This window comes from Anguilla rostrata, chromosome 6 (genome assembly GCF_018555375.3).
Source record: "Anguilla rostrata isolate EN2019 chromosome 6, ASM1855537v3, whole genome shotgun sequence".
Taxonomy (NCBI): Eukaryota; Metazoa; Chordata; class Actinopteri; order Anguilliformes; family Anguillidae; genus Anguilla; species Anguilla rostrata.
In genome coordinates, this window is record NC_057938.1 from 25,014,020 (window position 1) to 25,029,395 (window position 15,376).

Consider the following 15,376-nt stretch of genomic DNA (forward strand, 5'->3'; position numbering starts at 1 on the left):
GCTGCTGGGAACGTAATTTTCCAGAAAGGACTGCGTAATGTTAAAGGTGTGGGTTTAAATATGAGTATATCATGTGTAATTATATCCAACTGTATTAGTTACAAAAATAAAAACGACTAAATCGCACTTAAGAAATGATTGCATTTGCCGAGCTTTTAGTTTGAAATTTTTAAACCGGAAGTCTCAAATTGTTGCCAACAACATTGCCAGCTTCACGGACCCCTAGAGCTCTGGGGTTTCACGGCAGGAAGGAACGGGGACGATCACGGCCTCCTGTCCTGTGCTGTGGTGGAGGCAGTCATGGCGGCTCCGTTGGCGCAGTTTGATGAAGACTGGCAGGATTTCTATGAATTCAAGCCAGTCTCGGGGCCTCAAACCCGACTGGACCATGTCAACTCGAATGTCGAGGAGGTGCCGGGCCTTTTAGAGGATTTAACCGAGTTTGACAACAGTTTATCTGGAGAGATAGGCAGCTTCACGTCTATGGAGGACCTTGTGAACGATTTCGACGAGAAGCTCGCAGTGTGTTTCCAGAACTATAACAACAAAACCGAGAACATAGCTCCCGTGAAACCCATTACGGAAGATGATATTCTGAAGAACGACGAGTGAGTGTGCCTTTGCCATTTGCTAGCTAGTATCATTAGCTAACAGTCGCTGTAATAAGCTAGCTAACGTAACTAAATCATTTCGCTAGAAGGGAGCAATCTTGGTCATTACCGCTAACTTCGTAGCTACCGTTAGTCAGCTTCTTTGAGCAAAATAAAATATGTATATCCCTAACATTTAGTCATATTAACGATGGTTATCTGTAATAATGTGTTATTGTAAAGTAACTAGTTGACGTATCTGAAGTTAGAGCATTCCAAGCCGTAATTCCTCGTCACGTAGCTAGCTCTCGAGGAAGGTTGTCATTTTAAAATTTAACGTTTGCTACCTAGGGTATGTTTCTGTGCTAGCTAGTTTTAGTTTGACATGTCATCTCGCGGAATTGACAGTGTTGTCGGCTTTATCATCACAGCGTTGTGGTTTTATCACTGAACTTCTATGCAATGTTGGGCTTGTTGAGATGGGCCGTCTTGCTGGTTAATTAATGTAGCAAATTAGCTAGGGTTTTTGTGAGAGTAGAGTTGGCCCAGCACTAGCAGATTCGCTATTGTTTACGGGTACACACGTTTTATACGTTTAGAAACCCAGAGTTTATGCTAACCCCAATTTATGCTATTATTTATTTTATATGAACACAATAAAGTCGTTCCCATTCCACAGGGCAAGATGAAGGAGATCGTTGCAGAAACGTTTTGTCAAATAATACCGGAGACCAAAACGTAGCAATTAGGGGTGGACAATTTTACTAAGGAACATTTTCGCACTTTTTCAAGCCTATCTGTTTTAATCCCTTCGGTTTGTGGAAGTGCAACTGAGAATAACCAGTTACACGGGTTTTACGTCCCGTTTAATTTATGGATATACGTCTGTCGTTATTGCCCTTCCCAAAGGAGAATGAGCCAGTCCCATAATGCAGTGTCAGTTTATGGGAAATTAATGTCCAATATTTACATCCCTGGCCTAATCAGTCAGACCAACTGTTTTCAAGAGGTTATACATTTTGAGTTGTACACCTGTTGATTTAGGTATGGATTGGCAAGTGACGTATGGAGCCCTATGGAGACTTTAGCTTTTGAATGCACTCTGGATGTATTGTATTGTGAACACCCTTCTTTAGTAAGCCAGAAAAGTTGGGGAAAAGGTTGTAAGCACAATAACGTAGGCTAATGATGTTTTGTGTGTGTGTGTGTGTGCGCGCGCAAGATTTTACTACTGCATTGTGTTGTTCTCCAAATGTGGAGGCTATCCGAAAGGCAAAAAGCAACAGTTTGAGACAGACACTGGTGAGTGTAAAACTGCTGTCCAAAACAGAGCAAGCCTCTTTATAACAATATAATAGACCATGTACAAATATCCCATATTGAAACGTACCAACTTTCTCCTGTGCACCACAATATAAACACTAGGTATGTGAGAGTATCTATAAATAGGGCTGCAGGTATATCAAATTGTTTTTATTTTTTTTAATCATAAGAACATGCACCACCCTGGGGTGTATAGGCGATCTTTCATCTATTTATCTTTAATCGTATGTGATGCGTTAGTAAACGACTAAACATGAGAGGCCACGTTTGGTTGTTGTTTTGGAATAACATCACTGATATCTACTGGGTGTGCGTCCCGTTACTTTTCAGTCCTCACCTCCTTTCCTCCAGTCCCCCACTACCTCTCACCTCCTACCCAGAAGTGTGTGGAGGAGAGAAGGGGAGGAGACAAGTGGCGGACAAGAGAAAAATCATCAAAGTCGACGTCGACTATTGATAAAATAGCCCTATCATTAGCATTATCATTTTGCAGAGCCCACAAATAGTCTCGTAGCCAATCACAGATCTTCCATGTGGTCAGTCCTTTTAAAGTGGCAAAACAGCCTGTAAGTTTCAAGTACACATATTTGCGTGTACAGTAGCCTGTACAAACGTGAATCTGACATTGTGGTTTGCATCGGCACATTAAGTAATATGTAAGCAGTGACATTAGATCAAAGTAAACATCTCATAGTATACAAACAACAATTTACTGTGATTCCAGAATCCCATTGTGTGCAATGTCCAAACATACAGAGCACTTCACCTCATATAGGCCTACTGTAGCGCGGGAGATAGTGACTCAGCAGTGACGCGAACTGTCCCTGATTCGTCCTCAAAATATTACGGTCTCGTCCAGATAACACAATAACCTAACAAATCGGCATATGGGGAGACATTAGATGAAGGAAAAACACATATTGCGATTGCATATTTTCTTGTGGGAAAAATTATTCACTTTGTATTTTGTTCGTATTGTTACCATTGACTTACACTGAAACGGGTGGCTGAAACACCTATACTGGAACCAACTGCACTGGCGCTAGTGAGCAACGTCTCTCAGCAAGACCTGGAAGTGAGCAGCCCGGTTTTGGCTGCTCGATTGGGACACACTTAGGATGTTGAAAGACAGCCAATCAGTCGTACAGCTTGTATGTGATCATGTGATTTGTGTTCTCAATCTCATGGAAGCCGCAAGGTTTTGCTGCAGATTGGCCATCTTATCAGCATCCAATAGATACCAGTGATGTTTGTTTCCTGAAAACATTTCACATGCCCTCTGGTGTGGTTGTTTACTACCCCATCAGGTGTGACCAAAGAAAAAAAGATACGTACCATGGCGACGTTTTTTTTTAATTTTTAATTTTTATTAGGATTTTAAAAACTGCAATTTGAAATATCGCACAGCCCTATCTATAAACTGGGCATGATTGGAAAGTGGTAAATACTGGCTTACTAACTCTGCCTTCCCCCATAGAATTTGGAATGCTCTGACTGATAACTATGGCAGTGTGATGCCGGTGGACTGGAAGACCTCACACACTCGCTCCCTACACCTCCCGACCCTTAACCTTGTGGAAAAAGGGGTGAGTCTGACCTGCAGCCCTTGACCTCCGCCCCAGTATGGGAATTTGAAGGGTTTAATGTGACCTCTGCTGTGTGGTAAAGGGCTGGCTGGCAGTATAATTGTCAGAGGGCACTGAACTCCCTGAATACCAGTTGTGCCCTAGCCCCATTCATATTAATGCATTGTCATCAGAAGAGGCTGCCATTTTGCTAGATGGCGGTTGTTCTGTATAAATTGGTTTTTTATGTCAGTAGAGGGGCTTTAGGGGCCCTATCACTGAGGAGTAATGCGGCTGTGTCTCCGGCAGACGGTGGATAATGTGAGCCTGGATGTGTCTGATGACGAAGAGCTGAGGGAACAGCTGGATATGCACTCCATCATCGTCTCCTGCGTCAACGAGGAGCCTCTCTTTACCGCCGAGCAGGTACTGCACCAAGGCCTCATGCTGACTGAACCAGTCCACACACTGCCCACTGACTGCACCAGTCCACACACTGCCCACTGACTGCACCAGTCCACACACTGCCCACTGACTGCACCAGTCCACACACTGCCCACTGACTGTACCAGTCCACACACTGCCCACTGACTGTACCAGTCCACACACTGCCCACACACTGTACCAGTCCACACACTGCCCACTGACTGTACCAGTCCACACACTGCCCACTGACTGTACCAGTCCACACACTGCCCACTGACTGTACTAGTCCACACACTGCCCACTGACTGTACCAGTCCACACACTGCCCACTGACTGTACCAGTCCACACACTGCCCACTGACTGCACCAGTCCACACACTGCCCACTGACTGTACCAGTCCACACACTGCCCACTGACTGTACTAGTCCACACACTCCCCACTGACTGTACTAGTCCACTCACTGCAGGCTTAAATGTCTTCATAGAGATAGAGGTGATTTAGAGATAGAGGTGGTGTTTGTGTGTGTTTTTGCAGGGGATTGAGGAATGGTGTGTGTGTGTGTGTTTTTTTAGGTGTTTCAGGAGATGGAGGAATGGTGTGTGTGTTTCAGGAGATGGAATGATGTGTGTGTGTTTGCCTTTTGTAGGTCATTGAGGAAATCGAGGAGATGATGCAGGAGTCGCCGGACCCAGAAGAGGACGAGACGCCGTCACAGTCTGACCTGTCCCTGCTCTCTCAGGAGATCCAAACGTTCAAGAAGTCCAGCACCAACAACAGCTATGAAGAGAGTGAGTAGTGTCCACAGTATGCGTGTATGTTTCTCTGCACGAGTGTGTGTGTGCACGTCTGTGCACATGTGCGTGCGTGCGTGCGTGTGTGTATGCCTGTCTCTGCTCCTGCTCATTTCTGTACTGTATTCCGTAGTAGTTTAGTTAATCTGATTGTATTTTTTTTAGCATTAGGTTATTGACTTGACAACTGTTCCACAGTTGCATTCAGCATGGAATCACACAAATTTATGTTTTTATTTAAATTTGACTCTGTTACAAAATAGATGTTCGAAGCTCAAACTTGTACCTGGTACAAAATAGTCATATTGCAGACTGTACTGTTGTATTTATATAGTGAAATATTCTGTATCAAACTTTCTGTTTGGCAGTTGCAGTACTTTTTCCTCACAGCTATGTCAGATTGAGGAAGCCTTGGCAGTAAAGAGAAGATTGTGTGCCTTGGAAATATGACTTCTTGTCACATTCCTTGAAATACGATTTTCTGTCATAACATTTTAGTGTCTTCAAGTTCTGAGGTAACAGAATGTGAAAGCTGCAGAGGGGAATAATTCAGCAGGCACTGACGCACGGTGCAGATTTCCCTGGCCGTGTGAGAGAGTGTGAGGGTGCGTCTCTCTCTGCTCAGGGATCAGACGGCTGTCCGTGGCCGAGCTGACGGAGCTGCTGGAGGAGGTGCAGACGGCCATTCGGGAGTACTCGGAGGAGCTGATCCAGCAGCTGGCCGCGCGGGACGAGCTGGACTTCGAGAAGGAGGTGAAGAACAGCTTCATCTCGGTGCTGATCCAGGTGCAGAACAAGCAGAAGGAGCACCGCGAGCTGCTCAAGAGGAAGAGGAGGCTGCGGAGCGGCGGCGCGCAGCAGGGCCGGCCCGAGAGGACGCACACGCCCGGGACTGTGAGTCACGCACGCACTCACGCACACGCCCAGGACTGTGAGTCACGCACGCACTCAGACACAGACACGCACACATGCAGAAAGACACGCTCGCTCACATACTCACCTGTGACTGTTAGTTGTGCGTACATTCTCCCTCTTTTCACACACAGAGACACACACACACGTATGTAAGTGCGTGTCTAACTCACACCACACACACACACACACACACACACACACTCACGCGCACACACACACACCCATCGACAGCAAGCAGCAGTAGTGGGGCTCTGGGGGAAGCGCTGTGGGTCTCTTCTTCTTTTTCTCTTCCCTGTGGCACCTGCTAACCTGCACAGCTGTGTTTAACAGCACTGTGGACTCAAAGGAGATAAACTGTGTAAATTAATACATTTACGCATATGGTGTGCCTCTATAACCTCTGCATGTTTTGGATGTGAGTCTGAGCCTTACCCGTCCAGCGTGTAAGAGTAAAAATATAATCTGCGGAACCCGCTTATTTTAGTGCATGTCACACGTCTCCGATATTGTGTTTGATATCATGCATTCATGCATTATACAAGGAAGCTTGGAGCCACCTCCTTTGGTAGCCAATTGGCATTCCTTGTGAATCAGATGTAATGCTGTACACTGCTCGCTACAGTTCAGCTAGTCTCTTAGACTGTACCGTGTGCTTCGCTGGGGCCCTCATTTTATGCTATACTAACGGGGTGAAGTGCACGCAGCGAGCAGCGCTCGTGTGCAGGGCTGTCCTGAGTGTCAGCACTCATCCGCAGTTCTCCTGGGCGAGCTCGTCTCATTCTGGCCGCTCCTTCCCTGGCTCTGGCCTCTGAGGTTTTTTTTGTCTGTGTCTCACATTGCCTGCTGTAGAATGTTTCACGCGCTCTTCTCTCTTTCCCTTTACCTGTGCTTCCTGTCCTCCTTCTCCTCCTCCTCCTCTTCCCCACTCTCCTCCTCCTCCACCCTGCTTCTTCCAGCGCTTCAGCATGGAGGGACTCTCCACTGCCATTCAGAATGGCTTCCGCCAAACGTTTGGGAGCTCGAGCGGGGACAAACAGGTGCCCCCATCTCTCTCTTATCCCTCCCTCCTTTATCTCTGATTTCTCCTTCTCTGTGCTTCTGTCTCTCATCTATCTCTGCTGTTCTCTCCCTTTCTGTCTTCCCCTAATCCTTATCTCCCAGAATTCCTTTCTCTCTCCACCTTGACATGGGATTGGCTGCCACAAACAGTCTTGAGCTGTTATTGGAGAACCAGTGGTAGCCTTTGATGAACATCAGATTGTTCATGGTTGGATTGGTTCCATTGGGCATTATAAGAATATGGTTGATGAGCTGGAAATTGCTCATTGCTTCAAAGCATTACTTAGGCTGGGGTCACAATTGTGGAATTGCTACAATAGTTAGCATGCTGCACGCTTGCTCAAAATATGGCAGTTACTCAGGTCAGATCAATATCACCATCAAGATGCAGAATACTACATAATGCTAATACATTGCATCATAATATATTTATAGCATGCTACAACTTTTGGCCATGTACACATAAAATGGCCATCCATAAACCACAGCCATCAAGCACCACATGCTTGCCTCCATTTTGCACAGATTTGTTTGGAAAGGGAAGTTGGACTTGGTCCAACCTATATTATATCTTGAACAAATCTGGGCTTGTTCTACCGTGAGTGCATTCCTCCCCCACAGAACAGACAAATGATTTTATTTCCACTTGAATGCACTGTTTACAAATGAGCACGGACACTTCTAACTGGGTGATTGTAATTTGAAGTTCTAAGTGTTCACAAACTCAAGTTTAATTTGGCTATTTGTCATTTTAACTGGAGATTAGAGGCCAGTGTATGGTGTAGATCTATGTTAGTGTGTGGGGCCCAGAGAAAAGCAAACATAAATAAATGCTTCCAGATATATTTTTGAGCTACTGTCCTGCTATGTCCCCTTTGTTCTGCAGATAGAACTCAACTTAAAGAAATAGTCACTTTTATGAAAACTTCAATAAAATCTCCTCTTCATTTTGCATAGCCCAAATACATTAACTGCTCAGACATCCACAAACAGGACTTACGGTCAGGATATCACATTGTGGAGAATGTGTCAGTCTAGGCTACATTTTATTGGCTGGTGTCACAACCTTAAGTCTCTCTGTGGCCACCTGTCTGAGAGGAAATAAGGAAATATATTTATAGTCCATTTTACCGTATTCACAAATCATTACCAAAATAAACATAGTCAAAATTAATGCAATTGCAGATTTCTGGACAGAAATTGAGTGACAAGCCTTAACACATTTTCCACAATAACACTTTAGATGATTTGTTTTGATTTTGTTACTGAAAATATACCAGTACCAGTATACCAGGCTGCAAGCCATGCCTTTTCTCACAGCTAGGGGGAGCATCGCTCTCGACCAATTTTTTTTCGATGCTGGCTTTCATGTGCTGCCCCAGTACATCAGGGGTTAACTTGGAAAAATGCATCTTCTCTTGACTGTATTATAGATTGTTTTCTTCATAAATGAACTTGTTTTGCTTATTTTTCTTTGAGTTTAAGCTCCATGAATTAATTTGTATGAATTTTAACACTTAACGATTGAGTCGATTGTTCTCAAGATTTCGTCCTCTGTCGTTTTAAGTTGGTTCGCTTTCCTCCTCCTGTTCTCTCACCTGATTCTCCTCATTTTTGTCTCCTCTCCAAGGTCTCTTTTCCTCCTTTTTTCACCTCTCTTCCTCTGACCCCCTCCCTGTCATGTGAGAAATGGTGACCTGCTCGTTTCAAGCTGTTGCTTTTTCCCCCCCTCTGTCCCAGTACCTGACCACAGTCATCCCCTATGAGAAGAAAGCCGGCCCTCCTTCAGTGGAAGACCTTCAGATCCTCACCAAGAGTGAGTGTCACGTTCCCACCCAGGCGGGTGTGCGTTTGTGTGCATAATATTTGTGTAAAATAGTTATCTGAAATATATTTGTGAATCGTGAGGTGTTCTTCACGGACATTATGGCCTCTTGGCTGCAGTCCACGTCAGCGGGCACGCACCAGTTTGTGCATGTGTCGGTACGCACGTGTAGTTGATCTGTGTGAGTCTGAAGGCGAAATATAGAATTGGAGATAACATTCACTCATGACAAAGATAACTGGGTTCAAATGTAATTACTCAAGAATCAAGGATTACTACATTAGGGACAAGTGACTACTTTCCTAATTATATAGGCCAGGCAGAATACGGTACAATCTTCCAATCGTTATCATGTCGCTACAGAAAGTGGTACAATCTAGTGATAAAAAAAAAAAACATTTTATCGTTGGAGAAGCATTCTGAAAATTGCTATGGGAGTGATTGCAAGGACATTATCCTTACCAGTCAAGCTCAATTTTATAATTATCAGTGCAGTATAAACTCACCCTTTCAAATTAATTAAAACGATTTAATGTTTTTTTTGTTTTTTTTTTTGTTTTGTTTGTTAGCTAACTTGAACTGATCATAAAAATGATGGATGGAGTTGCTCAAGCATACTTCAGGAGCCTCCTAGCTCCTTCAAGGAGCATTTATTTAACTGGTCGGGATGTCCTTAAAGATGGCGGACCTCGATTTCTGGATCAGTCAAGGACGGAGGAGACAAGGATGGATAAAATAAGTGATTAGAATGAGGCTCAAAGAAATCAATACAATGATGATAATAAAAACGATCAGAACAAAAACAGTAGGGTTCCAGCACTTCGTGTTTGGACTTCTAATAATAACTATTAGAATCAGAACACAAATAATAGGGTTCCAGCACTTTGTCTTTGGGCTTCTAATAATCAGAACAAAAATAATAGGGTTCTAGCACTTTGTGTTTGGACTTCTAATAATCAGAACAAAAATAATAGGGTTCCAGCACTTTGCTTGACCCCCAAAAAATATCCAGAGGGATCAAAACATTGTCTCTTTTGCACTATAAAGGTGTACGTCAGAGCTCACAAGTGCAGCAAGCTTTACTTGCCAAAAACGCAATGACACAAATGTTTGTCGTTCATTATTTTATTATAACACTTGTAACAAGCGGGGTCAAGTAAGCTTTGGTGTTCTGATTTTTGTTCTGAAATCTAATTTTTGCCACACAGGCTAATGAAATTTAAAAACCCTTGGAGTGATTTCTGATATAATTTACTCATGTTGAGCAAGCTAGCTAGAGCATCATGACATCTCATTTTTGAATTTTCATTCAAATGAAGGGCTTTTTCTTTGAATTTTGCAATGCTAACGACTGCTTTGTAAAAGTCATGACCAATAAACAACACAAATGTCATGCATGTGTGCATGTTAAAGTTAACTTTCTTAGCTTTTATTTCTATACATGTGTATATATATATATATATATATGTATTTTTATACACTTTGGTTTTGCCATGTAATTACAGCACTCTTTATTCATATCCTCCATTTCAGGGCACCATAATGTTTGGGGCATATTAATGTTTTGTAAATGAAAGTAGTCATGTTTAGTACCTTGTTGCATGTCCTTTGCATGCAATGGCTGCTTGAAGTCTGTGACCCATAGACATCACCAGGTATCTTCTCTGGTGATGCTCAACCAGGCCTGTACTGCAGCCATCTTTACTTCCTGCTTGTTTTGGGGGCTAGTTACCTTATGTTTTTTTTTTTTTCAGCATATGTAATGCATGTTCAGTTGGATTCAGATCAGGTGATTGACTTCCAACCAGTCAAGAATTTTGCAGTTTTGAGCTTTGAAAAGCTCCTGGGTCTGCATCAAAATTCAACCATTTTGACATTTTATGGGTTTATGTTTCCAATTTTCATCGTACTTCCTTCAGGCAGTCTTTGTGTAATAAAATTAATAAAACAGAATTTTAGACATGGTATCATAGATAGTCTAATAGATACAGGGGTCAGTGTAATATACAGGCTGGTGTGTGTGTGTTTGTATCTGCAGTATGATATAGGCCTACAGGCTGGTGTGTTTTTATCTGCAGTGTAATATACAGGCTGGTGTATGTGCGTTTTTTATATGCAGTGTAATATACTGGCTGGTGTGTGTGTGTTTCTATCTTCAGTGTAATATACAGGCTGGTGTATGTGCGTTTTTTATATGCAGTGTAATATACAGGCTGGTGTATGTGCGTTTTTTATATGCAGTGTAATATACAGGCTGGTGTGTGTGTGTTTGTATCTGCAGTATGATATACAGGCTGGTGTGTTTTTATCTGCAGTGTAATATACAGGCTGGTGTATGTGCGTTTTTTATATGCAGTGTAATATACTGGCTGGTGTGTGTGTGTTTCTATCTTCAGTGTAATATACAGGCTTGTGTGTGTGTGTGTGTGTGTCTGCAGTGTAATGTACAGTACAGGCTGGTGTGTGTTTGTATCTGCAGTGTAATATAAAGGCTGGCGTGTTTGTATCTCTGCAGTACTTCATGCTGTGAGAGAGGACAGTGAGAAGGTGCCAAGCCTCCTGACAGACTACATCCTCAAAGGTAACTTCTTTGTCTTTGTTACCCAAAGTTACAAGGCAATGGCTGGAAGCTCTTTGTAAAGGGCTGCTGTGTTATATATGAGGTTTGCACTGCCCTCTTGTGTCTATTGAAAGCATTACAAGAAATTATTCCCAAAACTAAGATTGAGAGCACCACTTTGTCTTGATTTACAAATCTGTCATGGGGTTAGCTGTCGGCCATGATGTTCTTTTCTGATTCTATATGTAGTTCTGCAGACCCCTGACATATTTTTCTTCCTTTTCTGCATTTCTGTTCTGGCTGCATTGTTCTTGCTAGCTCTGGTGTAAGAGCTGTGGACATGGAGGTTTGTGACACACTGCGACTTGGTTCAGCAGGAGAAAGCCCCCCGACCCCACCACCTCTATGCCCTACTGCACCCACAATGTGTTTGTGTTGTGTCACGAACCTGCAGCACCCCCTCAAACTTTGTGCACTGTGGAAGTCTAGACCCGCACTGTTCCCTCCAGCTTTGTGCACCATTTCACACTCTAGAACCCACAGCACCTCCTCCAGCTCTGAGCACAGTATTTCTCCCGAGAACCCACAGCACTCCCCCATGCACTATGGAACCCTAGAACCTACAGTGCCCTATTCAGCTTTGTGCACTGTAGAACCCTAGAACCTCCGGTGCCCTATTCAGCTTTGTGCACTGTAGAACCATAGAACCCACATTGCCCTGTCCGGCTGTCTGCCATGTGGAACCCTAGAACCTGCAGTGCCCTATGCAGCTTTGTTCACTATGGAAATCTAGAACCCACGTGCCCTTTCCAGCTCTGCACTGTGGAACACTAGAACCCAGGTTCCTTATCTACCTATGTGCACTGTGGAACACTAGAACCCACGTGCCCTATCCAGGTCTGTGTACTAAGGATCCCAGTGTTGCCCACTTCACTGACACACAGTTTGTCCTCCCACAGTCCTCTGACCTCCTTGAAGGTTGAAGCTTTAAAGATACAGGGGTCTCTTCCCCCCCCCCACTTTCCTTCTCTCTCTCGCTATTTTATTTCATCCCCCCATCTCTTTCACCCTCTTCCTGTGTTTATCATCCTCTTCTCTCTCTCCTCTCCCTCTCACTCCCTCCTTTCTTTCCTTCCTCATTCTGGTGTCTGGCTGAGTGGAGGCTGCAGAGAGGCACAGCCCTACAGAGCTGTAGCAGTAGATGTTCGTGGTGGGGGGGGCTTAGCTCGTTGTGATTGGCTGGTGGGTTCTAATTGCTTCGTGTTGTGTGTTTGGCCCGTTTCAGTGCTGTGTCCCACATAGTCCGGGAGGAAGGGCGGGGCTCCAGACCGCTTCGATGGAAGAGTCTGAGCCTTCAGACCAGAGGAAGACTCTTCTTCATGAGGAAAAACTCCTTCGATGAGATTTGCCTTTTTAAACCCTAATGTTTTCATTTTAGCTTTTCCATTTTTGTGTGTTTTAGGTGTTTTAATCTATTGTAATGAACTTGGTTTTTTTTATTGTTTGCATGTCAAGCGTCCTGTACCAATTATCAGTGTTCCTTTGTAATTTCCCAGAGAGATTAGCTACTGCATACTAAATGCGGTTTCAAATATTTTCATTAAAGATTGAAAACATAACATAGGCGATAGGTATTTAAAGAACAAGGTTGCGCACATGTACAGTTTTGATGCAGTTGTTTTTAGAGTGTTTACTATGTTCTCAGTCAGAATAGTGGTCACTCATTAGCTTATTGCTACTGAGCCTTATGTGACCTCCTCTGCAACCATCATCCTGCTAGTAACAGCTACCTTGTTAATAACCCAGTTAACATGGAAATTTGCTATGCAGCAGAGTAAACCGTAAACAGGCCGATAGGTCAGATGGTTCAGGATTAAGGATTAGGGTTAGTGGCGGGTAGGAGTAGTGTAAGCTTAATGTAGGAGGGGTAAGGTTGGAGATGATGTAGATGCTTTGGACGGCCGGAGTTCAGTACTGGTGTTGTAGGCTAGTAGTATAGCTGTGATAGAGAAGGAGTGATGTCATATAGAAGTTGCGTAGAACAGGTGTAATGTAGAGATGGAATTGGGCAGGGGTAGAGTAGGGCTGGTGTAAGTGCATGAGTAGTGTAAAGGTGGTGGTGTAGTGTAGTGTAGAACCAAGGCAACAAAAGGTCTTCATTAGTTTTGTAATGTGTAAATGCATCTCCGCTATACTTTGTTTACTGTAAGGCTTATTGGTATAGCAAGTCACATGACTCTGTTGTTTGCTGCTAACATAAATGTACCGATCAAGCCAGAGTTATTTGAGTTCCGGAGTTGCTTTTTAACGTTGTCCAAAACGGTGCTGGTGAACTACATATTTCCATTGTCTCGCACCATTTCTACATGAAAAATGTCCCTACTCTCTTCGCAATGAAATTCACTTCACTGAAAACATAGTGAAACTTAGGACACTTATGGAAATGCTCATTTTAAAATGATACGTCTCCATTATATTAGCAGAATTAGCTCCTGTACGTGTTTAAAATTTGGTCACATGAATTGTAAATAAATCATGTTTTTCTACCACGTTGCAGCTTAGAAACAATGGGAAAATATTTTATTTTAAAGCTTCTTACAGGTTCCTCAGGTAAAATAAAAAGGTCATGCAAAACGTATCATCATAGAAACAACAAATCACGAGCTCTTGTAAAGAAAATGCCTTGAAGTATTATTTTGAATGACCCTGAACATTTTACAAAAGCATTGGATTCTCATGTCAGAGTGATTCAAATTGAAGGAATCCCATTGCCCCTGCCCAGTCTGTACTTAGCAGCAAGTTTGTTAGAGACGCAGGAGGTAATTATCAAAAAGGGACGACTTAAGAATGAACATGAAATGTAAGGCTGCGCCTAATGACTAAACCAGGCTAGTCAGTCACGGTACAGTTGTCGTTGTTTCCACGCTAATTCATGTGGAGACTTTAATGAGTCTATAAATAATGTCAGAGGGTCAGGGGATCCATTACTGGTCTGAGGCCATCTCCTGTCTGCCTTGAGGGCTGTATACCAGTACAGTGACTTCCACTCTAAGATTTCATGACCAGTGTAGTGATAGTGTCCTGACAATTGTACATAACCTGTGTGGTTATGTACCATCGTCGGCGGACATTTTGTCCTCGCTGACCGGTCGTAGCAGATTGGATTGGTTTTGCTGTAGTAAATAAAACCAGTTGACTAGCGTGTATATTTTTATATTATGACTTCTGTAGCAGGCTTCAAACTTTAAGCATGCACATTCCTGAAAAGCGACAGGACAAAAGGGAGTTGGCAGTAATAGCAGTGTTCAGCAGCAAAATAAAGTAGCTCTTTGTTATTTGGTGGGAGGGAGTGGACATCCCTTTGTAAATCCTTTATAAAAGTAATAGAACTCTAATGGGTCTGACACAGGTGCACTGGGGATAATTAACCTTCCTTAGGATCTGTGAAGCAGGCAGAGGTCTTTTATGGCCACGTCCTGTTAACAGACATATCCGTTGACTGACACTGCTTAGAGTCCACACTATTATCTATAGAGTTATATTTATGTAACGCTCAAAATAAGGCTGCCTTTATCAACGCCTGTAATTTTGTACATAGGAAAGTTACTTGTTATTTTTTAACAGAGCATTATCTTTTTTTCAGCTTTTTGTCAAATAATGTGGTACTATTAATTTATTCTGTTAAGGTTCTTGTTTTGTAACCTCTTGTCTCTTTTGGTACAAATAATAAGTACCAGATATGCTTTTGAGCTCTTTTAAAAATAAATGAATTCACTGAATTTGCTTTGTTGTGGCTTATTGTGTACGTTATGCATCAGTCCTGCGTCTGGACCAATGAATGATTCATTCTCTGCTCACATTGGGCACAGGGAAAAGCAAGCTTGCTGCATAAGATAATTATACTAGAGAATACCTAATGTTAATAAAAGTTTAGTCAAGGCTTGCTTATTTTTGTGTTCTCTGTACTAATGTACTCTGTTGAAACATCTGTTCTAGGATATAATGAACACTCTTCAGTCTTATTAAATCAAACTTTATTTAAACCCCCTGATAGAGCAAGCTAATTCTAATTTCCATTCCACGAATTGCAAAGCACTGAGTTCTGAACCCTTACTGCATTTCCCACAGCAAAAAACCATATTGACTGACTGCAAAACAAAATCCCTTAGTCTGGGTGTGCTCACTGACTACAACACCCTTGAATTATGCCCATTTTAAATGCATGTAACATACATCATTTATCCCTTATTTCTGGAATACTGGGAACAGGTTAACTTGTAGGATTTGGGTAAAAACACATTAATGGTTTCTGAGTAAATA

At 42.9% G+C, this 15,376-nt stretch overlaps 1 protein-coding gene across 3 annotated transcripts; it reads left to right on the top strand.

The window, feature by feature from the left end:
• Positions 1–206: 206 nt before the first annotated feature.
• On the top strand, positions 207–14,835 carry fez2b (fasciculation and elongation protein zeta 2b). Of its 3 annotated transcripts, XM_064339169.1 has the most exons (10): positions 207–608; positions 3,391–3,499; positions 3,788–3,904; positions 4,553–4,694; positions 5,323–5,591; positions 6,569–6,649; positions 8,412–8,487; positions 11,012–11,077; positions 11,375–11,402; positions 12,342–14,835. In XM_064339169.1, the coding sequence occupies exons 1-9, from the start codon at positions 301–303 to the stop codon at positions 11,383–11,385; spliced, it is 1,179 nt and encodes a 392-aa protein (XP_064195239.1). In that variant the 5' UTR covers positions 207–300; the 3' UTR covers positions 11,386–11,402; positions 12,342–14,835. The 3 variants fall into 3 exon arrangements, with proteins under 3 accessions (XP_064195239.1, XP_064195238.1, XP_064195240.1); XM_064339168.1 differs by lacking the exon at positions 11,375–11,402; XM_064339170.1 differs by lacking the exons at positions 6,569–6,649; positions 11,375–11,402 and having other exon boundaries at positions 208–608.
• Positions 14,836–15,376: the final 541 nt, after the last annotated feature.

Bases quoted from the DNA above. Each gene is read 5' to 3' on its own strand.
- fez2b (XM_064339168.1), top strand. From the start codon at position 301: ATGGCGGCTCCGTTGGCGCAGTTTGATGAAGACTGGCAGGATTTCTAT. The intron at 5,592-6,568 runs GTGAGTCACGCA...TGCTTCTTCCAG, and splicing joins GGACGCACACGCCCGGGACT to CGCTTCAGCATGGAGGGACT. The intron at 8,488-11,011 runs GTGAGTGTCACG...GTATCTCTGCAG, and splicing joins CCTTCAGATCCTCACCAAGA to TACTTCATGCTGTGAGAGAG.